At 39.9% G+C, this 24,474-nt stretch overlaps 1 protein-coding gene across 1 annotated transcript in view; it reads right to left on the reverse strand.

Annotated features, from left to right (window-relative positions):
• The window catches only part of LOC118616198 (adhesion G protein-coupled receptor E2-like), a 90,005-nt gene extending 74,838 nt beyond the window's left edge, over positions 1-15,167 (reverse strand). The window contains exons 1-3 of the mRNA XM_036241663.1: positions 15,068-15,167; positions 11,382-11,435; positions 10,949-11,068 (exon numbers count right to left, since the gene is read on the reverse strand). Of these exons, the coding sequence (XP_036097556.1) occupies positions 10,949-11,068; positions 11,382-11,435; positions 15,068-15,098 (205 nt within the window). The 5' untranslated portion in view covers positions 15,099-15,167. The remainder of the gene's footprint in view (positions 1-10,948; positions 11,069-11,381; positions 11,436-15,067) is intronic.
• Positions 15,168-24,474: the final 9,307 nt, after the last annotated feature.

A 24,474-nucleotide genomic window follows, 5' to 3' on the forward strand; every position in this document is an offset into this window, starting at 1 on the left:
TGACCATGTGGGATTTATCCCAGGGATGCAAGGCTGATACAATATTTGAAAATCAATAAATGTGATACACTACATAAACAAAATAAAAGATTAAAATTATATGATCAATATCAATAGATGTTGAAACAGCATTTGACAAAATCCAGCACCCATTTTTGATAAAAACTCTAAGCAAAGTGGGAATAGAAGGATCATACCTCAACATAATAAAGGCCGCATATGACAAACCTAAAACAAACATCATAATCAATGGGCAAAAACTAAACGTATTTTCCTTAAGAACAGGAACAGGACAGGAATGTCTGCTTTTGCCACTCTTATTCCACATAATACTGGAAGTCTTAGCTACAATGATCAGAAAAGAAGAAAAAATTAAAGGCATCTGAATTGGAAAGGAGGATGTGAAACTGTCATTATTCACAGATGACATGAGGACACAGAATTCACATCCAGAAATAGATGGCATTTTTATACACCAATATTGAGCACTAAGAAAGAGAAACTAAAAAACAATCCCATTGACCATTGTAACAAAAAATTAAGATAACTAGGAGTAAATTTAACCGAGGAGGTAAAAGACCCGTTCTCAGATAACTACAGGACATTTAAAAAAGAAATAGTGGAAGATGCAAACAAGTGGAAGCATATACCATGTTCATGGACTGGAAGGATTAACACAATTAAAATGACCATATTACCCAAAGCAATAGATAGGTTCAATGCAATCTCTATTAAAATGCCAAAGGCATATTTCACAGAGCTAGAACAAAAAACTACAAAAGTTTATATGGAACCAAAAAAGACCCCAAATAGCCACAGTAATCTGGAAAAAGAAGAATAAAGTTGGAGGGATCAAAATACCAGATAATATCAGATTATATACAAATCCACTATAATCAGAACGGCCTGGTACTGGCACAAGAGCAGGCATACAGATCAGTGGTAGAGAACAGAGAACCCAGAAATTAACCCAAGACATTACACTCAATTAGTATTTACAAAGGAGATAAGAGCACCCAATGGAATAAAGACGGTCTCTTCAATAAATGGTGTTGGGTAAATTGGACAGGTACATGCGAAAAAATGAAACTAAATTACCAACTTATACCATATACAAGAATAAAGTCAAAGTGGATAAAAGACTTAAATGTAAGTCATGTAACCATAAAAATCCTAGAAGAAAACGTAGCACCAAAATTGCAGACACCACACAAAGCAGAATTTTCACTGATACATCACTTAGGGCAAGAGGAACAAAGTAAAACAATTAATAAATGGTACTACAGCAAACCAAAAAGCTCTGCACAGCAAAAGAAACTAGCATCAAAATGAAAAGGGAACCCACTGTATTAGAGAACATATTTGCCAATGATATACTGGATAAGGGGTTAATCTCCAAAATATATAAAGTGTTCATACAACTTAACAAAAGGAAGACAAACAATCCAATTAAAAACGGGCAGAGGACCTGAATAGACACTTCTCTAAAAAGGACATACAGATGGCCAAAAGACATAGCAAAAAATGCTCAGTGTCACTAATCATCAGAGAGATACAAATTAAAATGACTATGACATATCACCTCACACCTGCCAGAATTACTACTATCAGCAAATCATCCAACAAGTGCTGGTGAGGCTGTTGAGAAATGGGGACTCTAGTACACTGCTGGTGGGAATGCAGATTGGTGCAGACACTATGGAAAACAATATGGTGTTTCCTCAAAGAATTAAAAACGGAACTCTCATTTAACCTAGTGATCCCACATCTAGGAATATATCCTAAGAGACCTGAAATACCAATGAGAAAGAATATATGCACCCCTTTGTTCATAGTTGTGCTATTTACAATAGCTAAAATTTAGAAACAGCCCAAGTATTCATCAGGAGATGATAAAAAAGTTGTGGTACATTTACACAGTGGAATACAATGCAGCTGTAAGAAAGAAATATTTCTTACCCTTTGAGATGACATGGAAGGACCTGGAGAATAATATGCTAAGCAAAATAAGCCAGTCAGAGAAAGACAAATATCACATGATCTCACTTATTTGTGGAATATAATGAACAAAATAAGCTAGTGAACAAAATAGATCCAGAGATATGGAAGTTGGAAACAGACTGACATACCTCGGAGGGCAGGAGGGTGGGCAGGAAGAGATAAACCAAAGAACTTATATGCACATAGGCATGACCAATGGACACAGACAATAGTCTGGTGAAGGCTGGGGGCAGTAGGAGCAGGGGGAAGGGTGCCTTTGGGGGAAAAAAGGAGGGACATCTGTAATACTTTCAACAATAAAGATAAATTAAAAAAGAAGGGAGCTGGGACCCAGGTATCTTTTTTTTTATCCTTACCTGAGGACATTTTTCCATTTTTTGTTCAGATAGAGTGGGAGGGAGAGAGAGAAAGAGAGACATTGATGTGAAAGAAACACATTGAGTGGTTGCCACCCGCATGACCCATCCAGGCCTGGGGACAAACTGCAACTGAGGTACGCACCCTTAGCGGGAACCAAACCCGGGTCCCTCTGGACCACAGGCTGATGCTCTAACTGCTGAGCCAAACTGGCCAGGGCCCCAGGTATCTTAGTAGCAACATTTTCTTTCCATTTCTGCCCAGTCTATAATTTACCATGAAACACACACATGCAAACGTACAAAGAAACCTTTAAGAATACCTCCAGGGTAATGGATGGGATGGGCACTAGTCACAAGAACATCTTTTTTGTTTTCTTGATAAAATTTACTTTTCCACAAATATTAAATAACACATAGATAGTGAGGAAACAAACAAAAAAAAATGTAAATAATGAAAAAGATAACCACCCATTAGTCCATTACACAGACTACTAGAAAAATTTAGAGGTATATTTTTCTCATCTTTTCAAACATATTAGGAATATTTTCATTTAATACCAATAAATATACATCTAAGAGTATTTTGAGTAGATGAAGAGTGTTTCTTGGTGTGATATTTTATTCTCTCCCTATTTTTGGTGGTTAAATGCACATAAGTAAGTTTTCCACTTGAACCATTTTTAATATTATGATTTCCTTTTATGATTCCATTTTATTGAAGAATAGTTTTAGACCTTAGTTCTGACATCTTATTAGTTGTCAAATTTGGCAAGTCACCAAAATTCTTTGAGCCAAAATTTTGTAATTCAGGAAATGATGCTACCCTTCAAACTACAAAATTCATAGAAGAAAACATAGAGGCATTAGTCCTTGACATGTATTGGCAATGAATTTTTGTAGGTGACACCAAAAATAAGGGTAACAAAAGCTACAGTAGACAAGGAGAACTACATCAAACTAAAAGTCTTTTGTATATCAAAGAAAGCCATCACTACAATGAAAAGCAACCTGTAATTGTGAGAAAATATTTGAAAATCATGTATCTGATAAGGGGCTAACATATAAAACATATAAAAACTCATAAAACTTAATAGCAGACAACTCAAGCAATCAGATTAAAAATTGGGTAGAGAATCTGAGTAAACATTTTTTTTTGGTAAGAAAACATTAAAAAAAAAAAAAAAGGGAGACTCTTGAAAATGGCAGCAGAGTGATTGGAAGCTACACAGACCATCTCCCAGGACCAAACTGGAATTACAACGAAAATAAAGACAAATTGTCAGAAAAAAGCAACAGAAAAGCAGCTTGGAGGACCACATAACCCGGGACACTGACTCAATCCTGGTAGGCTTGTGTAGACACGAGATGGGGACTGGGAGCCTACAGTGGGCAGCAGCCTTAGCTGGGAGTGGTGCCCTCGGGTTAAACTTCCAAGCAGCTCCACAGCGCAGAGGACAGAGGCTAAAATAGCAGCAGCCACTTACCTTGGACTCCTGCAGAGGGAGGGCAGACTGGACTGGAATTGTGTGGGGACACTCGGGATCTGGAGGGCACTCAGAGCTTTTGCTGAGTTGCGGCCACACAGGACTGTGGTCATCTTACTCCTTCCCAGGGCTCTGGGGAGAGGTGGCGGCCCCTCCCTCAGAGATTCAACCCCACCCAGTGATATTGAAATGCAAAATGAGGCCCATTAACAACCAGCATCTGCCCTACCCTCACGAAATCCTCTTAAACTGAGCACCTGAGGGAGTTTTTCATTCAACTGAGAAGCAAAGGTTCTTCAGGTGACCACTACTAATAGCCTCCAGGCAAAAAGCTAGAGGATAACTGGACCATTCCCTGGGCTAGCAACTCTAACCAGGAAAGTAAGACTTGAAGGTGGTGTTTAACGTGGGTCCTATTGGCTTATCCAAAGCCAGGAGAGGGAGCCACAAACAGCCACAGGGAAAGTTTGGCAGGCTCCAGAGCCCACAGTGATAGCCAAAATGGTGAAACACAGAAACAGAAGCCAAATGAAGGAACAAGAGACCTCTACCAAAGATGAGATAAATGAAGTTCAGTTAAGCAAGTTAACAGAACTAGAATTTAGAGCCATGATCTTAAGGAAGCTCAACAGCATGTGGAAGGACATGAGCACCATGAGTAGAGACATAGAAAAGTTGAAAATCAACCACTTGGAAATTAAAAACCACCAAGAAGAAATGGAGAATGACGTATCAGAAATAAAAAACACATTGGAAAGTCTCAATAGCAGAGTAAAGGAAGCTAAGAACTGGATCAGTGAATGAGAAGACAGGGTAGAAAAAATGAACCAATCAGAAAAACAAAAGGAAAAAGCAATTAAAAAACAGTAAGACAGCTTAAGAAAACTGTGGGACAACTAAAAACGTAATAACATTCGCGTCATAGGAGTCCCCAAAGAAGAAGAAAATGAGCAAGGGTTAGAGAATATATTTGAAGAAATAGTGACAGAAAACGTCCTAATTTGGTGAAGGAAGAAGGCATTCAAGTTCAAGAAGCACAGAGAGCCCCAAGTAAGAAGAACCCAAACAGGCCCACACGAAGACACAGTAATCAAAATGCCAAAAGTTAAAGACAAGGAGAGAATCCTAAAGGCAGCAAAAGGTAAGCAACAGGTTACCTACAAAGGAACCCCTTTAAGGCTCTCAGCTGACTTCTCAACAGAAACACTACAGGCCAGAAGGGAATGGCATGAGGTAATCAAGGTCATGAAAAACAAGGATCTGAATCCAAGATGACTCTGCCCTGCAAGGCTATCATTCAAAATATAAGGTCAAATAAAGAGCTTCCCAGATGAAAAAAGGCTAAGGGATTACATTAGCACCAAACCAGCACTGCAAGAAATGTTAAAAGGACTACTGTAATTAGAAGGAGAAATAGGAAGAAAAATATAACTGCTCTAAACAAAAATGTCAATGAATATGTACATATCAATAATCACCTTAAATGTAAATGGATTGAATGCTCTCATAAAAAGACACAGAGTAGCTGATTGGATAAGAAAGCATGACTCATCTATATGTTGTTTACAAGAGACCCACCTCACAACAAAAGACTCACAAAGGTTGAAAGTAAAGGGATGGAAAAAAATCTTCCAAGCAAACGGAAAGGAAAAAAAAGCTGGTGTAGCAATACTCATATCTGATAAAATAGATTTCAAAATGAAGGCCATAACTAGAGACAAAGAAATCCACTCCATAATATTGAAAGAATCTATCCAACAGGAAGATATAACCTTGATAGACATATATGCACCCAATATAGGAGCACCAAAATATATTAAAAATCTTTTGGAGGACTTCAAAGGAGAAATCGATAGCAATACAATCATAGCAGGGGACTTCAACACCTCGCTAACATCACTGGATAGAACCTCTAGACAGAAAATTAGTAAGAAAATAGAGACTCTAAATGAAGCACTAGACCAAATGAATTTTATAGATATCTACAGAAAATTACACCCCAAAACTACAGATTTCACATACTTCTCAAGCGCTCATGGGACATTCTCAAAGATAGACCACATGTTAGTACACAAACTAAGTCTCTACAAGTTCAAGGAGACTGAAATCATATCAAGCATCTTCTTACATCACAATGGCATGAACTAGAATTCAATTGCAACAAGAACTTGGAAAGACATTCGAACACATGGAAGCTAAATAGCATGTTATTAAACAACAAATGGGTTACCAAGGAGATGAAGGAAAAAATTAAAATCTTCCTGGAAACCAATGAAAATGAACACACAACAATACAAAATCTATGGGATGCAGCGAAAGCAGTTCTGAGAGGGAAGCTCAAAGCACTACAGGCCTACCTCAAGAAACAAGAAAAATCTCTAATAGACTATCTATCCTCACAACTTAAAGAACTAGAGGGCAACAAACAAACAAACAAAAAACCCCAGAGCAAGTAGAAGGAAGGAAATAGTAAAGATCAGAGCAGAAATAAATGACATAGAGTCCAAAAAAAAAAAGAAAAAACAATTCAAAGGATCAATGAAACAAAGAGCTGGTTTTTCGAAAAGATAAACACGATTGATTGACCCTTAGCTAGACTCACCAAGAAACAAAGAGAGAGAACCCAAATACACAAAATCAGAAAGGAAAGAGGAGAAGTAACAACTGACACCACAGAAATACAAAGGATTGTTAACAACTACTATGAACAATTCTTTGGCAACAAATTCGACAATCTAAGCAAAATGGACAAATTTGTAGAAACACATAGTCTCCCAAAACTGGACCGGGAAGAGATAGAAAACATGAACAGACCAGTAACAACAGAAGAAATTGAAGATGTAATCAAGACTCTCCCAGCAAACAAAAATTCAGGCCTGGATGGCGTCATGGGAGAGTTTTACCAACTAATAACTAACACCCATTCTCCTCAAACTATTTAAAAAAATTCAATAAAGAGGAAGTAAGACTTCCAAATTTGTTTTATGAAGCCAGCATAATTCTAATTCTTAAACCAGAAAAAGACATTACAAATAAAGAAAACTACAGGCCAATATCCCTGATGAACATAAATGCCAATATCCTGAACAAAATAGTAGCAAATCAGATCCAGCAATACACCAAAAAAATTATTCACCATGACCAAGTGGGATTCATCCTAGGGATGCAAGGCTCGTACAATATTCGCAAATCAATAAATGTGATACACCACATAAATAAAATGAAGAATAAAAACCACATGATCATATCAATAGATGCTGAAAAAGCCTTGACAAAATCTAGTATCTATTTCTGATAAAAAAGCTCGGCAATGTTGGAATAGAGGGATCATATCTCGACATAATAAAGGCCATATATGAAAGACCTACAGTCAATATCATACCCAATGGGCAAAAATTAAAGCATTTCCCTTAAGAATAGGAACAAGGCAAGGATGCCCACTTTCGCCACCCTTATTTTACATAGTGCTAGAAGTCTTAGCCACAGCTATCAGACAGGAAGAAAAAATAGAAGGGATCCAAATTGGAAAGGAGGAAGTGAAACTGTCATTATTTGCAGATGACATGATACTATATGTAGAAAACCCCAAAGAATCCATAAAAAATTTACTAGACTTAATAAATGAATTTGAAAAGTAGCAGGATTCAAAATTAAAGTCAAGAAATCGATGGCACTCTTCTCTTATACACTAATGATGAACTCACAGAAAGAGAAACTAAGAAAACAATCCCATTTACCATTGCAGCAAAAAAAAATTAAGATACCTGGGAATAAACTTAACCAAAGAAATAAAGGACCTATTCGCAGAAAACTACAGGTCATAAAAAAAGAAATAGAGGAAGATATAAAAGAGTGGAAGCACATACCTTGTTCATGGATTGGAAGAATTAACATCATTAAAATGTCCATACTACCCAAAGCAATCTATAGATTCAGTGCAATCCCAATCAAAATACCAATGACACACTTCACAGAACTAGAACAAATACTTCAAAAGTTCATATGGAACCAAAAAAGACCTCAAATAGCCACAGAAATCTTGAAAAAAAAAGAACAAAGTTGGAGGGATCACATTACCAGATTTCAGGTTATACTACAAAGCCACTGTAATCAAAATAGCCTGGCACTGGCACAAGAACAGGCATATAGACCAGTGGAACAGAACAGAGAACCCAGAAATGGACCCAAGGCAATATGCTCAATTAATATTTGACAAAGGGGGCAAGAGCATACAGTGGAGTAAAGACAGCCTCTTTAATAAATGGTGTTGGGAAAATTGGACAGCTACATGCAAAAACATGAAACTAGACCATCAACTTACACCCTACACAAGAATAAACTCAAAATGGACAAAAGACTTAAATGTGACTCATGAATCCATGAAAACCTAGAAGAAATTGTAGACAAGAAAATTTCACACATCATATTCAGCATAATTTTTACTGATACATCCTTCAAGGCAACAGAAACAAAGGAGAAAATGAACACATGGGACAACATCCAACTCAAAAGCTTTGGCACAGCGAAAGATACAATCATGAAAACGGAAAGACTACCCACTGTATGGAAGACCATAATTGCCAATGATACATCAGATAAGGGGTTAATTTATATGTATATATATATATATATATATATATATATATATATATAGAGAGAGAGAGAGAGAGAGAGAGAGAGAGAGAGAGAGCGCTCATACAACTCAACAAAAGGAAGACAAAGAACCCAATTAAAAAATGGGCAGAGGAACTGAATAGACACCTCCTCAAACATGACATACAAATGGCTAAGGGACATATGAAAAAATGCTCAGCATCACTGATCATCAGAGAGAGGCAAATTAAAACAACAATGAGGTATCACCTCACTCACACCTGTCAGAATGTCCGCCATCAACAAATTATCAAACAACAAGTGTTGCCGAGGGTGTGGAGAAAAGGGGACTCTAGTACACTGCTGGTGGGAGTGCAGACTGGTGCAGCCACTATGGAAAACAGCATGGTGTTTCCTCAAAAAAATTAACAATTGAACTTCCATTTGACCCAGTGATCCCACTTTTAGGAATATACCCTAAGAAGTCTGAAACACCAATCAGAAAGAATATATGTACTCCCATGTTTGTTATAGTTAAGATCTGGAAACAGCCCATGTGTCTATCAGTAGACGAATGGATAAAAAAACAGTGGTACATATATACAATGGAGTACTATGCACCTGTAAGAAAGAAAGATCTCTTATCCTTCGAGACTACATGGAGGGACCTGGAAAGTATTTTCCTAAGTGAAACAAGCCAAGCAGAGAAAGACAAGTATTATATGATCTCACTTATTTGTGGAATATAATGAACATAACAGTCTGAGGAATGGGGTAGTTCCAGAGACGTGGAAGTGGGGTACAGACTGACAATCCCCAGAAGAGGGGGTTGTGGGGGAGAGATAATTCACAGAATTTATATGCATGTATGCATGAACAATGGACATGGACAGCAAAGCTGGGGACAGGGTTGGGAGGGAGGGGAGGGTGGAATCATTGGGGGGAAAAGGAGAAACATCTGTAACAAAAATAAATTATTAAAAAAAGGAAAAAAAAGAGAAGCCATAGATAGATGAAAAGGTATATGATAATCATCAGAAAAATGCAAATGAACACCACAATGAGATATCACCTTGCATCTTTTAGACAAGAGAAAACAAGTATTGGAGAGAATGTGTAGAAAAGGGTCCTTGAGCAGTGTTAGTGGGAATTTAAATTGGAGCAGCCCCTATGGAGGACAGTGTGGAGATTCCTCAAAAATTTAAAGACAGAACTACCATATTATTCATATGAATACTTTTGGCTATTTGTCAGAAAGAAATAAAATTACAATCTTGAAAAGATGTCTGCACCTCCATGATCATTGCAGCATTATTTACAATAGCTAAGATACAAAAACAACCTAAGAGTCCATTGATGAATGAGTGGATAATGAGTGGTATATGTATACCACATATAAAGTGGAATATTATTCAGCCATAAAAAGAAGGAAATCCTGTCCTTTGTGACAATATGTATGGACCTCAAAGGAAGCATGCTAAGTGAAATAAGTCAGACAGAATACAAATACAGAATGATTTCACTTAAATGTGAAATTAAAAATAACCCCCCACAAATACACAGATACAGAAAGCAGATTGATTGTTGCCAGAAGTGGGGCAAAATGGGTGAAGGTGGGAAAAAATTCCTAGATCTGCTTGTGTCCTGGCTCTGCTGTGAAGATGAGCTAGAAAACCAGGATCTTGAGTGGGCAGGATTCCTGAATATTGAGCTTGAGCTAGTAGGAGAGCCTGAGATTCCAGGCCATGGGTATTTCTTTCCTCCCATTGCTTTCATCATTTTTTCCTTTCTCTGTGCTATTAAAAGAATAATTACAGCCCTGGCCAGCTTCGCTCAGCAGTAGAGTGTCGGCCCTCGGACCAATGAGTTGCGGGTTCAATTCCAATCAGTGGAATGTACCTCGGTTGCACTTGGTCCCCGGCCCTGGTCAGGGTCTTTCAGGAGGCAACCAGTCGATGTGTCCCTCTTACATCCATGTTTCTCTCTCTCTCCCTTTCTCTTCCTCTCTCTCTATCTGAAGATAAACAGAAAAATATCCTCGGGTGAGGATTAAAAAAAAAGAATAATTACAATAAAAGCAGTAACAATGATAATAGCTCACATTTGTTGACAATTTCTCTGTAGTCATCTGTAAATTTTTTTCATACAGTTAAATATGAAATCCTACATCATCCATGTAGGGTAGGTACAATAATTATTCCTAATATACAGACAAGGAAACTGAAGGAAAGAGAGGAGAAATAATGTTTTTAAGGTCAGAGAGCCCTTTAGTGGCAAAGCTAGACTTTGAACCCATACAGCCCAGCTCCACTGTGTAAGCTCTCAACACCCTTCCTACTGATCACAAACACTTAACCATCCACTTCCCTCGTACACCCCTGCCCTGTCTCCTCTCTCTCTAATCCTCAACAAAATGCTTCTGTGCTGCTCTCAGAGGTGAGGGCTCTGGATGCTCCACAATCTACCCCAATAATCTCTGTATATCCCTTTACCACCCCAAAGCCTCTGTACCGTTGCAACTCTCCAAGTGGCCGGTGAAGATGTTACTAGGTGCAGAACTTAATCCTGGAGCGCAGTGACAGGCATTGGCATTGACACACGGAGGGTTCGGAGGGCACCACTGAATACAGGCTGTGGGGGCAGAACAATGAGGATGGAGACCATGGTCAGAAGGCTCAAGGAATGAATAAAACCATGGGCAGTTGTGGGTCCAAGGCTAGAGGAGGGGAAGAAAGATAGGGATGGCTGTTGTTGAAAGAGGAAAAGACAACAAACTCTGGGTATTTAGGGAAATAAAAACCGATTCTCTTATTTCCAGAAGATCATCTCTAAGCCTCACTTGAAAAATAAGCCCACATTCCTCCTAACTGGTGAGAGGACCCAAACTGCAGCATGCACTCCCCAGCTTAATAACACCAGTGGGGATGTGTCTGGGCAGACTTACCTCCATTGTTCAGGGCTGCAGCAATCAATGGCAACAACAGCAGCACTGACAGTTCTGGGATAGAAAAAAAACGGAGAAATGGCAAAGAAAAGAGAGTTAATCTCCAATTTCAATGTCTGGCCGCATGGCCACTGCTTTCTGTGGAGGTGGCTCTTGTCCTGCAGCCCACAGTCTTCCAGCAGGTTCTTCTTGTACTTCACTCAGAACCAAGGACTCCGTTTTTCTCCCTCAGCTCTCAGGATCCCTGCTCCTTCCTCCTAGGAATCAGTCAACAAAAGACAGTCCTCAAGGACCCTCAGGTGCTTCAGATAAGGAGAGAAAATTCACAGACAGCTGCTGATAGACACATCTTAGAAACCCCAACCTTTTCCAATGGAGGGGGTACATCTGAAAGAAGAAAGTTATCAGATTAGTGTCCCTTTGCCCAGACTCAGGTTCTGTGTTCTCTGGCAATGGCAGTAATCTGATGATTTTTCTTCCAGGATCATTCCCCCTGTTTAATATACATTTTCTAGGTATACAAAAAGAGCTGGGTATTTGAGTTAGACTCCCAGAGTGTGAGCCCTAGCTCACGGTATCAGCCTAGATCAGAGCCCTGGAATCAAGAGAGAGGAGCTCATGAGGTTATCACACAGGGACTGGGGCAGAGCAGGTCTGCCTCAGGCCTGGCTGTAGTGTGTAGGTTCTTGACTTTGTGTAAGAAAGATTTCACCATCAAGTCCAGGTGGTTTTGACAGTATGTTTATTAGAGCTGAGGACAGTGAACAAAGGAAGGACTTAGGGTAGAAGAAGCAATGGGAGAGAACCTAGGTGAGCTCCGCTTTGGCTTCCTAGAAACATTATAGGCAAGAAGTGAGCCAAGACAGAGCTGCTTTTAGATCACTGGGAAGTCAGAGAAAAAGGGGGCCTTGGAGACAGAATCAAGGGGTAAGCCTGGATGGCTGCCACTGCCCACTTCTCCCCTGGTTGCAAGTCTCATGGGAACTTTTAAAGTTTAGGAGGAAGTAAAATATTCATGCCTGGGAAGGGGCATGAGAATGTTCTAGAGAGAGTCTGCACTGAGTCTTTGTCCTGAAGGATTTTTATCTTTTATTTTTTGTCCCCTGTGGGCGAGGCAGGGTTTCAGCAGAATAATCATCTTTCCAGATGTATGTGTTTTTGTTTTGTTAATCCTGACCTGGGGACATGCTTATATGCTTATTAATTTTAGAGAGGGGAGAGAGAGAGAGAGAGAGAGATGAGAGAGAAACATTAATTCATTAATTCATTGCCTCCTCGTATATGTCCCAACAGGGATCGAACCTGTAACCTTTTGATGTACAGGAAAATACTCCAACCAACTGAGCCACACTAGCCAGAAAGCCAGGGCCAGGTGTGTTTTTAGTATGCTGATACATCAAAATGAGCGTATAGAGGAGTTTTAGATTATTCTTTGGTCTACTTTACTGTTTTACTTTTATCTTGGGTCTGTCTGACTTCATCTGTCCTTGGATTTGGCTGGCACAAGTCACATTAATTGGGTCTCTGTCCTCTAACTTCCCTACTAGGGTAATTTAAGCTACATATGCTCTTGTTAGGGAAGGGAGGTATAAACCATTTGCTCTCAAGTGTTCTTGGTTAGAAAAGATAAGGTCTTGCAATTCACTAGCTGGCTGTAACTTGTTCAAATTGTTTGGCCTTATTTAATTTTCTTGTCTCAGTTTTCTCATGCCACTTACCCAGGAATTTTCCTAACTTCTTACTATCCTGCCACAATGAGAGGTGAGGAATGAGAAGGAAGGCACCTTAAGGTAGAGCCACTATCTCCTGGTTAAGTGGCTTCTCCAGGTACAGCACCCATGGCTTCTGTGGTTTCTTCCAAATGAGCTCCTGGCCCTCCTATAGTGTACTGAGGGCACAGCCTTTGCCCTTTTTCTCCCAGTTCAATCCTGAGGAATGTCACTTTGTGGTATAAAAACCACTACGGGTGTAGAGGAATGAAACCCCATGAAAATTCAGATCTATATGCCTTCCCAAAATGTGTCCATTATTAAAAAAGTCATATTTCACAAATCAGATAATGATAAATATGGCTATTTTTCATAAAAACCAGAAAGCAAATTACAACCAATGGGGACAACCTATAAGGAACACCTAACTTACCAGGGAGTAGTTCTTATCCTAAGCATTGAGTGAAATAAAGATTAATCAGATTTCAACTGACCTCATTCATATTGATTAAAAAAAACATTCTTTTTATTGGAAGGAAGAAGGAGAGAGAGAGGGAAGCATCCATTGTCCACCCCCTTCATGCTCCCCGCTGGGGATTGGGCTACAACCTGGGCATGTGCCCTGACCAGGAATCAAACCGGCGACCTCCTGGTGCATGGGCGACACTCAACCACTGAGCCACACTAGCCTGGCTTGATTTTTACTAATTCACTGTCCTTTAAATCATGCCATGATGTGCATATAGAATGATGTATTTCTTAGCATAATGAGTTTTCTGATAGTTTGATTATCTACTCTTCTGAAAAACAAAATGATACAGGTAGTGTGATGCTTAATCTTATGTATCAATTGGGCTAGGCCACAGTACCCAGACATCTGGTCAAACACTAGTTTAGATGTTTCAGTAAATGTATTTTTTTTTTTTATCCTCACCCAAGGACATTTTTCCATTTTTTGTTCAGGTAGAGTGGGAGGGAGAGAGAGGAACAGAGAGAGAGAGAAACATCGATGTGAAAGGAACACATCGAGTGGCTGCCACCCGCACAACCGACCAGGGCCGGGGACAAACTGCAACCGAAGTACGTGCCCTTAGCGGGAACCGAACCTGGGTCTCTCAGGACCACAGGCCGACGCTCTAACCGCTGAACCAAACCGGCCAGGGCTAAATGTGTTTTTTTAAAGATGAGATTAAGCCCGGCTGGTGTGGCTCAGTGGTTGAGCATCGACCTATGTACCAAGAGGTAACTGGTTTGACTTCTGGTCAGAGCACATGCCCAGGTTGTGGGCCAAACCTTCAGTGGGGAGCATGTAGGAGGTGGCCAATTGATGTTCTCTCTGTGATGTTTCTATCTCTCTCTCCTCCCTTTCTCTCTCTCTAAAAATAAATTAAAAAAATTTTTTTTAAAAGGATGAAATTTACATACAAATCAGTAGATTTTGAATGAAATCAGATTATCCTTTATAATCTGTGTGGGCCTCATCCAATCAGTTAAAGACAATGAGAGAAAAAAGACTTTCTTCTCTAAGGAAGAGGGAATTCTGCTTCTAAAGTGCCTTTGACTTGGACTTAAGATACAACATCAATTCTTCCCTGGGTTTTGAATCTGCTGGCCTGCCCTGTGAATTTTAAACTTTTGAGCCTCTACTACATCATGAGCTCATTTATTTTAATAAAGACCCCCCTCACCACTCTCTTCTATTGATTCTGCTTCTCTGGAGAAACTGGACTAATACAAGTGGTAAGATGAGAACTATCTGTTAAGTCCTCAAGTATGTCCTAGGAATATGTTTCACTAACTTTTTTCTTTGAGATATAAAATAATTGAGCTAATATCCTTAAATTTTCTTCCATTTGTACCTTATAAAGATATTAGGAAAATAAGCCAGATATCAAGCAAGAACAGAGGATATTTCAAATTGGATAGACTTCCCAAATAGCTTCAATTGTGGATAGTCATTGTTATAATTCTACTTACCTGACAGCAGTCTTAGACATCTGTTTCTCATGGTGCAGACACAAGCAAGCCCAGCCACCAAGGATGTCTGATCTTGGTCTCTGTGTTTAAAAACACTTTTTGTTTTAAGTATGTGTTGTGCCCTAGAGGAGGTGACTTACGAATTTGTTTGTCTGGATTCTTCCTTTCCCCTAATTTCCCTAATAATTAACTTCTCAGACTCTAGTTCTTCTTTTTAAGGATTGACATAGTATTACAAATATTTGTACTGAAAGCCTCCTCGAGGGTGATTTTAAAGTGTTTTTACATATGAAAATGTGATACTGTGTATTCAAAGACCTCCCCCATTAAAGAATCGCTCTACTGCTCTTTTTGCCCATATGAAGACCTTAGGTCAGAGTGAAGAGAATTATCTAATTATTATCTATTTAAAAACTTATTTTTTCTTTATTGACTTTTAGAGAGAGAGGAAGGGAGAGGGAGAGAGAGATAGAAACATCGATGAGAGAGCATGTTGCTTGGCCGCCTCCTGCATGCCCCCCACTGGGGATCAGGCCCACAACCTGGGCAAGTGCCCTGATTGGGAATCAATGCTCAACCACTAAGCTACACCAGCTGGGCTCTAATTATTATCTATTGCCACATCCTCTTCCAACCATATTGTCTGGCATAGTCCGGATATGGAGAAGAAAGCTTCAAGGAATGCATCTTCTAGGAAGGGGGTGTAGCATGGGGGTGGGATTAATCGGTATTACGGGAATTATAATATTGGGAATTATTATTCTACTATATGACTAACCTGGGAATAACAAATAAGATATCTGAAATCATGCCTCTTCAATTAAATTCTGAGGAAACTCCAGCTTCCCCTGAAACAGTCACCACTGCATGTCCAGACTGTCTTATAATTCACTAATTCAATTAGGTAAAAATTTTCCCCCGAAAGTCCCTAATAAACAATTTATGGACGAATTATGACTAGTAGAACTAATGGAGGCACCTTGTAATCCTGTACCTCCTCCCCAGATAGAAAGAGTATTTCAAGAGAATAAAAGAAAATTGACCCCTACCCACTGCTCAAGGGTTTCCTTATATAGCTTATTGGATAAAAGGAAAACTACCCACCTAGAGGGGCTAGAAGTATACAAAGGATTCCTGACCCTCCCTTGCCCTTTACAGGAGCATATAATGAAGATAGAATAAGAATAGTTAACAAAGATGGACTCCATGTTCCTTACGCAAGCTTGCCTTCAGGGAACGATTGGCACGCCAAGGTCCCCTTGGTGTTTACACACAAGGGAACAAAAAAAATCTCAATCATGCAATTGGATAGGTTTTATAAGAGATGTTGTCCTGAGTTAGCTAGGGAGGTAAATAAAAAACTAGCTGATCTAAAAACCCAGAACTAGATTAACTATTAATCTCAGACAAAGGCCTATAGAAATCTCTGTCTCACCTTACAGGTTACTCTCTTCTTTGTATCCATAAACACAAAAAGTTATAAATTAATTCTGACAAAAATGAAACTAACATCCTGGTACTATGGAATGAAACTCCCTGCTTCTTTAACCTCAAATGTTAAACTTATGCCAAAAAAGAAAGAATATAAGCACATAGAGACTTGCAATAAATCGGAACAGTGTCACACTTCCTCTGAGTCGTGTAGTCATCTGTCTCCCAGCGCCAACGCCTTACCACCTTCGGGATCCCCTGGATCCTGCTGCAGCTGGACTGCGGCAATCTATTTATAGACACTTTATTGAGGTATAATCAACGTACAACATTAAATAGTTTTGAATGTACAACATCATGATTCAATAACTGTATATACTCTGAAACGATTACCCTAATGTTTAGTTAACATTTAGCTAAATGTTAGTTAACATTTACAGTTTTTTGTGATAAGAAATATTAAGATTTACTATGTTAGCAACTTTCAAATATGTAACACTTTATTATTTACTATAGTTACCATACTGTACATTACATGCCATAACTTATTTATTTTATATCTGGAAGTTTGTATCTTTTCACTCCCTTTATCCATTTCACTCCCACCTTCTACATGTACCCAGGCTCTGGCAATAACCTATCTGTTCTCTGTATTTATGAGCCATTTTTTTTTTTTTTTTGTATTACACATATCAGAGAGATCATATGGTATTTGGCTTTCTCTATCTGATTTTTTTTTTTTTTTTTTTTTAGGCATAATGACCTCGAGGTCCATCCATGTTGCCATCAATAGCAACATTTCATTTTTTTAATGGCTAACCAATATTCTCATTCATGGGTAGACAGATTGTTTCTACATCCTGGTTATTGTAAGTAATGTTGCAATTAACACAGGGTACATATATCTTTTGAGTTAGTGTTTTCTTCAGATAAATATCCAGAAGTTAAATTGCTGGATCATACAGTAATTTTATTTTTAATTCTTTCAGAAACTTTCAAAACTTAATTTTATGTTGTTATTTTGAAACAAATATAGGTTCACAGGAAGTTGCAGAAACAATCCTGAGAGGTCCTGTGTACCCTTTACTCAGGCTCCTGGAAATATTACATTTTTATTTAATGACAGTCAAATACTTAAAGCAAGAAATCATGAATGGTACAATGTATATGTATAGTTCTGTGACATTTTGTCACATGTGTAGACTCCTGCAACTGTCACTGCTATCAAGATACATAAAGATCCAATCACCACAAAGATCTCCTTCATGTTACCACAACATCCCCAAATCCTGGCAGGTCTGACACTAAGGTGTTTTGCCTCCTCCTCCTCCTTCTTCTCCTCCTTCTCCTCCTTCTCCTCCTTCTTCCATCTTCTTCTCCTCCTCCTCCTTCTCCTTCTTCTTTAAAACTTATCTTTATTGTTGAATGTATTACAGATATTCCTCCTTTTCCCCCTATTGACTTTTTTTCCCTCCCCACTCCTGCCCCTCCCCTGCATTTCCCCACACTGTTGTCTGTGTCCATTGGCTATGCATATATGCATATAAGTTCTTTTTTTTTTTTTTTTTCTTTTTTATCCTCACCCGAGGACACCTTCCCATTTTTTGTTCAGGTAGAGTGGGAGGGAGAGAGAGGAACAGAGAGAGAGAGAGAGAAACATCGACGTGAAAGGAACACATCGAGTGGCTGCCACCCGCACAACCAACCAGGGCCGGGGACAAACTGCAACCGAGGTACGCGCCCCTAGCGGGAACCGAACCCGGGTCTCTCAGGACCGCAGGTCGATGCTCTAACCGCTGAGCCAAACCGGCCAGGGCTGCATATATGTTCTTTGGTTTATTTCTTCCCACCCTCCAACTCCCTTCCCTTTGACATTTGTCAGTTTAACAACCAATTTGTACTTCTTAATCCCTTCACCTTTTCCACCCATTCCCCCAACCCTCCTCCCATCTGGCAACCAAAAAAATGCTCTCTGTATCTATGAGAATGTTTTTTGTTTTTTTTTATCCTCACCCGAGGACATTTTTGTATTTTTTGTTCAGATAGAGTGGGAAGGAGAGAGAGAAAAACATCGATGTGAAAGGGACACATCGAAAGGAACACATTGCCACCTGCATGATCCAACCAGGGCCGGGGACAAACTGCAACTGAGGTACGTGCCCTTAGCGGGAACCGAACCCGGGTCTCTCTGGACCACAGGCCAATACTCCAACCGCTGAGCCTATGAGAATGTTCTTATTCTGCTTGTTCATTTCATTTGTAGATTCAATTGTCGATAGATATGTATTTGAGAAGACCCTTCAATATTTCACATAATATTGGTTGGTGGTGATGAACTCCTTTAGCTTTTTTTTTTTTTTAGTCTGGGAAAATCTTTATATGACCATTGATTCTAAATGGTAGCTTTGCAGGATAGAGTAATCTTGGTTGTAGGTTCTTGCTTTTCATCACTCTAAATATTTCTTGCCACTCCCTTCTGGCCTGCAAAGTTTCTTTTGAGAAATCAGCTGACAGTCTTATGGGAACCCCCTTGTAGGTAACTAACTGCTTTTCTCTTGCTGCTTTTAAGATTCTCTCTTTGTCTTTAATCTTTGGCACTTTGATGATGTGTCTTGGTGTGGATCTCTTTGGGTTCATCTTGTTTGAAACTTTCTGTGCTTCCTGGACTTGTATGTCTGTCTCTTTCACCAAGTTAGGGAAGTTTTCTGTCATTATTGTTTCAAATAGTTTTCAATTTCTTGCTCTCTCTTTCTTCTCCCTCTGGCACCTCTAAGATGTGAATATTGGTACACTTGAAGTTGTCCCAGAGGCTCCTTATACCATTCCCCCCCTTTTTTTTGGATTCTTTTTTCTTTTTGCTGTTCTGATTGTTTTTGTTTTTTTTTTCTCTTATATTCCAAATACAGTGATACCTCGGTTCTCGAACATAATTCGTTCCAGGAGGATGGTCGAGAACCGAATTGTTCGAGAACCGAAGCAATGAAACCAATAGGAAAGCGTGACTCCACAAAGCGTGACTCTCTCTCTGCACTCACACTGATGACGCAAGCAAGGCGCGCTGGGCCGAATGAACGCCATTCGGCTCATCTCGGAAGTTCGAGTTCCAAATATTTGTTCGGATTCCGAGACAAAAGTTTCTCGAATCTCCATTTGGTCGAAAACCGAGGCGTTCGAGAACCGAGATTTCACTGTAGATGGTTTGCTTCTTGGCTTTCTCTATTCTACTATTGAATCTCTGTAAAGTATTTTTTTTTTTTTCAGTTAGTGCCTCCTTCATTTCTGATTGTGTATCCTTCATTTCTGACTGGTCCTTTTTTATTCTCTTGAGGCCCTCACTAAGTTCATTGAAGTTCTCGCTAAGTTCATTGGGCATCCTTATAAGTAGTGTTTTGAACTCTGCATCTGTTAGGTTGCTTAGCTCCATTTTGCTTAGTTCTTTTCCTGGATTTTTGTTCTGTTCTTTCATTTGGGACCTGCTTCTTTTTCTCCTCATTTTGGCTGCCTCCCTGTGTTTGTTTCTATGTATTAGGAAGAGTTGCTAGGTCTCCTGCACTTTCTAGGGTGGCCTGTTGTAGTAGGTGTTCTGTAGGGTCCAGTGGCACAGCCTCCCTGATCTCCCACCTGGGTCCTCGAGGTGCACCCCTCATGTAGACTCTACACCCTTCTGTTGTAATTAAGTCTTGATTGCTGTTGGCACATCAATGAGAGGGTTTTACTCAGGCTGATCAACTGCAAGGATCGTGCTGGCTCTGGGGCCAGGTCAGCCACTGCCTATGTTCTACCCGGGGCCACCAGGCATAAGCTACAAAGTGATCAGCAGATGGCTGCTTCTTGTGCTGGGCTTGGAGGTGGCCAGGAAAAACCAAGTTATGAACATAGGCTGGCTGTTTCTAGGGCCTGGCCTGGGGCCACTTAAGGAGAGGTAGGGGGCTAGCTGAGACCAGATGCTGCTTGTTTGAAAGGATTTAGAACAACCTGAAGCAGGATCCAAGACAGGCCAATCCTATGGTAAAGCAACTGACAACAGCTTGGGTGGGCCTGAAAGTTGGGTGGGGCAGGACCTCAGGGAATCACTGGGTGGGGCAAACAGTGTGAGCCCAGTTGCTGGAGTCCCAGATATGGCAGCTGTCTGCCACCCCAGGGAAGGTTTCACCAAAGGAACAAAGGCCTCTGACAGCACATCTGTCCAGAAGAGAGCTGCTTCTCCAGCTCTCGCCCCAATGCCAAATAACTCAGTTCTTCCCCATATGTCTCTGCTGCCTTTCAAGCTGCCTCCCCCATGCTGGAGCCTGGAGTGTGCGAGTCTGAGTAAGTCCATACGTGGGCCCTTTAAGAGGAACTGCCTGGTGCTCCTGCAGCCTCAGCCTCTCACAGCCTCAGTTCCCGCAGGTTTTTCCAGCCAGAAGTGACGAGGACTTTTCTCCTGGCACTGGAACCCTGAGCTGGGTGTCTGGTGTGGAACAGGGGACCCCTCACTTCTCAGGAAGGACCTTCTTAGCTGAGGTATCCAAATTTTTATTCACCATACATGTGTTTGGGACCAGCTCATTGCATCTTTATCCCTCCTACCAGGTTCCATGTGGCTGCTTCTTTAATTTTGAAGTTGTAGGACTTCCATTCAGCTTGATTTCAGGTTTTGAATGATGGTTGTTCTGTAGTTTAGTTGTAACTTTGATGTGGTTGTGGGAGGACACGATACCACGTTTACCTATGCTGCCATCTTGAACGGAAGTCCTGTTTTGCATTTTTGAACAATATTCAAAACAGTCTTAGATACATACTTCTTGACAAAACAGAATATTTCTGATATGTTTTAAAAGATAAGAAAAACATACCCCTCAAATTTTCCTGTAGTCTGTGTGATGCAATTATGTTAATTTTCTCTGTTTGCACTTTTTACATTTTTTTCTTTTCTTTGTGTCCATGTCTATCAGTCTCTAGGGCTGCTATAACAAAATAAAACAGGCTGAGCAGCTTAAATAATAGATATTTATTTACTCAAAATTCTGGAGGCTAGATGTCCAAGATCTAGGTGATGAAAGGATCACTGGTGTCTCTTTTTCAAGAACATCAATCCTATGGAATTAGGGCCCTACCCTTCTTACCTCATTTGTTTTTACTCCTAAAAGACTCTATCTTCATATATGGTCACAGAGGGTCAAGGTTTCAACATATACATTTTATGGAGATACAATTCATTCTAAAATACCATGTGTTATGTAATATTTGTAAAAATTATGGAAAGAGTATATTTTACATAAAAAGATGTCTTGATTTTTACTTAATTCCTGAGAAATATTTTTACTGGATATAGAGTTCTGGGTTGACAACACTTTTCTTTCAAGACTTGAATCATATTGTGCTACTGGTACCCATAATTTCTGATAAAAATTAGCTGATATTTGAATTGTTTACCCATTATGGATGAGTATCATTACTTATTTACTCCCCTGCTGCTTTAAAGAATTTTTCTTTGTCTTTAGTTTGCAAAAGTTTGATTTTGATGTATCATAACCTGGATTTCTTTGAGTTTATCTTGTTTAGAGTTTCCTCATGTGTTTGTTTTGTTTTTTAATTAATTAACTAATTAATTTTCATTACAGATGTTTCTCCTTTACCCCCAATAACACCACCCTCCCCTTCCTACCCGCCCTGTCCCCAGCTTTGTTGTCCATTGTTCATGCATACATGCATATAAGTTCTGTGGTTTACCTTCTCCCTACCCCCCTCTTCTGGAAATTGTCAGTCTGTACCCTACTTTCACATCTCTGAAACTACCCCATTTCTCAGACTGTTATGTTCATTATATTCCACAAATAAGTGAGATCATGTGATATTTGTATTTCTCTGCTTGGCTTATTTCGCTTAGGATAATACTCTCCAGGTCCCTCCATGTCATCTCAAAGTATAAGAGACCTTTCTTTCTTACAACTTCCATGGTGTATATGTACCACAGCTTTTTTATCCATTTGTCTACTGATGAACATTTGGGCTGTTTCCAGATCTTAGCTATTGTAAATTGTGCTGCTATGAACATAGGGGTACATATATTCTGTCTGAATATATGCTGAAGCATCAGAGAGGCCTGTGCAATCCAGCAGCCCATAACATAAACATAGAGCTGGGTCCCCAAAAGGACTGTGCCATCCAATTACCCACGAGACCTGCACAGTGAAGGAGCATCAGAAAACCCTGTGTGACCCAGGTGTGCACAAGATAGGCGCACAAGATAGAGAATGTGAAATGGAGGCGGAGTGAATAGAAGCTGTGCAGACAATATCCCAGGACCAAACAGGAATTACAACTAAAATAAAGACAAATCCTCAGAAAAAAGCAACAGAAAAGCAACAGGACAGGATCATATAACAAGGGAAACTGATAGGATCTGCAGAGGTGCGAGAGGGTGGCTGGCTGGGAGCCCACAGGCAGCAGCAGTTTTAGCTGTGAGCAGCGCCCTTGGGGAATAAAGACCAAGCCTTCTCCACAGCACAGAAAGCTAGAACAAAGTGCTAAAATAGCCACAGCCACTCACCTGGGGACTATGGCAGAGGGAGGGCAGACAGGGCTGGAACTCTGTGGGGACACCCGGGATTTGGAGGGCACTCAGAGTTTTTGCTGAGTTGCGGCCACAAAGGATGGTGGCCAGTGTGCTCCTTCCCAGAGTTGTGGGGAAAAGCAGCAACGCCCCCCTCAGAGATTCAGCCTTTCCCAGGTGAGGCAAAGAAATGCAAATTGAGGCTCATTAACAACCAGCATCTATCTCACACTCTGGAAATCCTCTTATGCAGAACACCAGGGCTACATTCCAAGGCACTGAGTAACTGAGACTATTAGCCTCCAAGAAAAAGCAGGAGGATAACTGAACCTTTCCTGGGCTTGCAAATCTACCCAGGAAAGTAAGACTTGACAGTGGTGTTTAACGTGGGCCAACCCAGGCTAATTAAAACCCAGTAAAGGGAGCCACAAACAGCAGGAAAACCAATACCCACAGGGAATATATGACAGGCTCCAAAACCCACTGAGATAGCCCAAATGGTGAAACAAAGAAACATCCCAAATAAAAGAACAGGAGAACTCTATTAAAGATGAGATAAATAAAATGCAGCTAAGCAAATTATCAGAGGTAGAGTTCAGAGCCATGATCTTGAGAAGCTCAACAGCATGAAAAAGGACATCAGCACCATGAGTAAAGATACAGAAATATTGTAAACCAACCAAGTGTAAATGAAGAATGACATAGCAGAAATTAAGAACACATTGGAAGGACTAACCAGCAGAGTAGAGGAAGCTGAGGACTGGATCAGTGAATTATAAGACAGGGTAGAAAAAAATCAACAAATCAGAAAACCAAAAGGAAAAACAATTAAAAAACAAGAAGATAACTTAAGAGAACTGTGGGACAACTGAAAGTGTAATAACATTCACATCATAGGAGTACCTGAAGAGGTAGAAAATGGGCAAGGGTTAGAGAATATATTTGGAGAAACAGTGACAGAAAACTTTCCTAACTTGGTGAAGGAAGAAGGCTTTCAAGTTCAAGAAGCAAGAGAGCTACAAGTAAGAAGAATACAAACAGGCCCATACCAAGTACCATAATAATTAAAATGCCAAAACTTAAAGGAAAAGAGAGAATCCTAAAGAAAGCATGAGATAAACAACAGGTTACCTACAAAGGAAACCACATAAGGCTCTCAGTTGACCTCTCAACAGAAATATTACAGGCCAGAAGGGAGTGGCATGAAGTAATCAAGGTCATGAAAAACAAGGATCTGAATCCATGATTACTCTATCCAGCAAGGCTATCATTCAAAATAGAAGGTCAAATAAAAAGCTTCCCAGACAAAAAAAAAAAAAAAAAAAAGGCTAAGAAAATATATTAACACCAAACCAGCACTGCAAGATATGCTAAAAGAGCCCTAGCTTGTTTGGCTCAGCGGTTAGAGTGCCAGCCTGCGGTCCCGAGAGACCCGGGTTCG

This window comes from Molossus molossus, unplaced genomic scaffold (genome assembly GCF_014108415.1).
Source record: "Molossus molossus isolate mMolMol1 unplaced genomic scaffold, mMolMol1.p scaffold_m16_p_4, whole genome shotgun sequence".
Taxonomy (NCBI): Eukaryota; Metazoa; Chordata; class Mammalia; order Chiroptera; family Molossidae; genus Molossus; species Molossus molossus.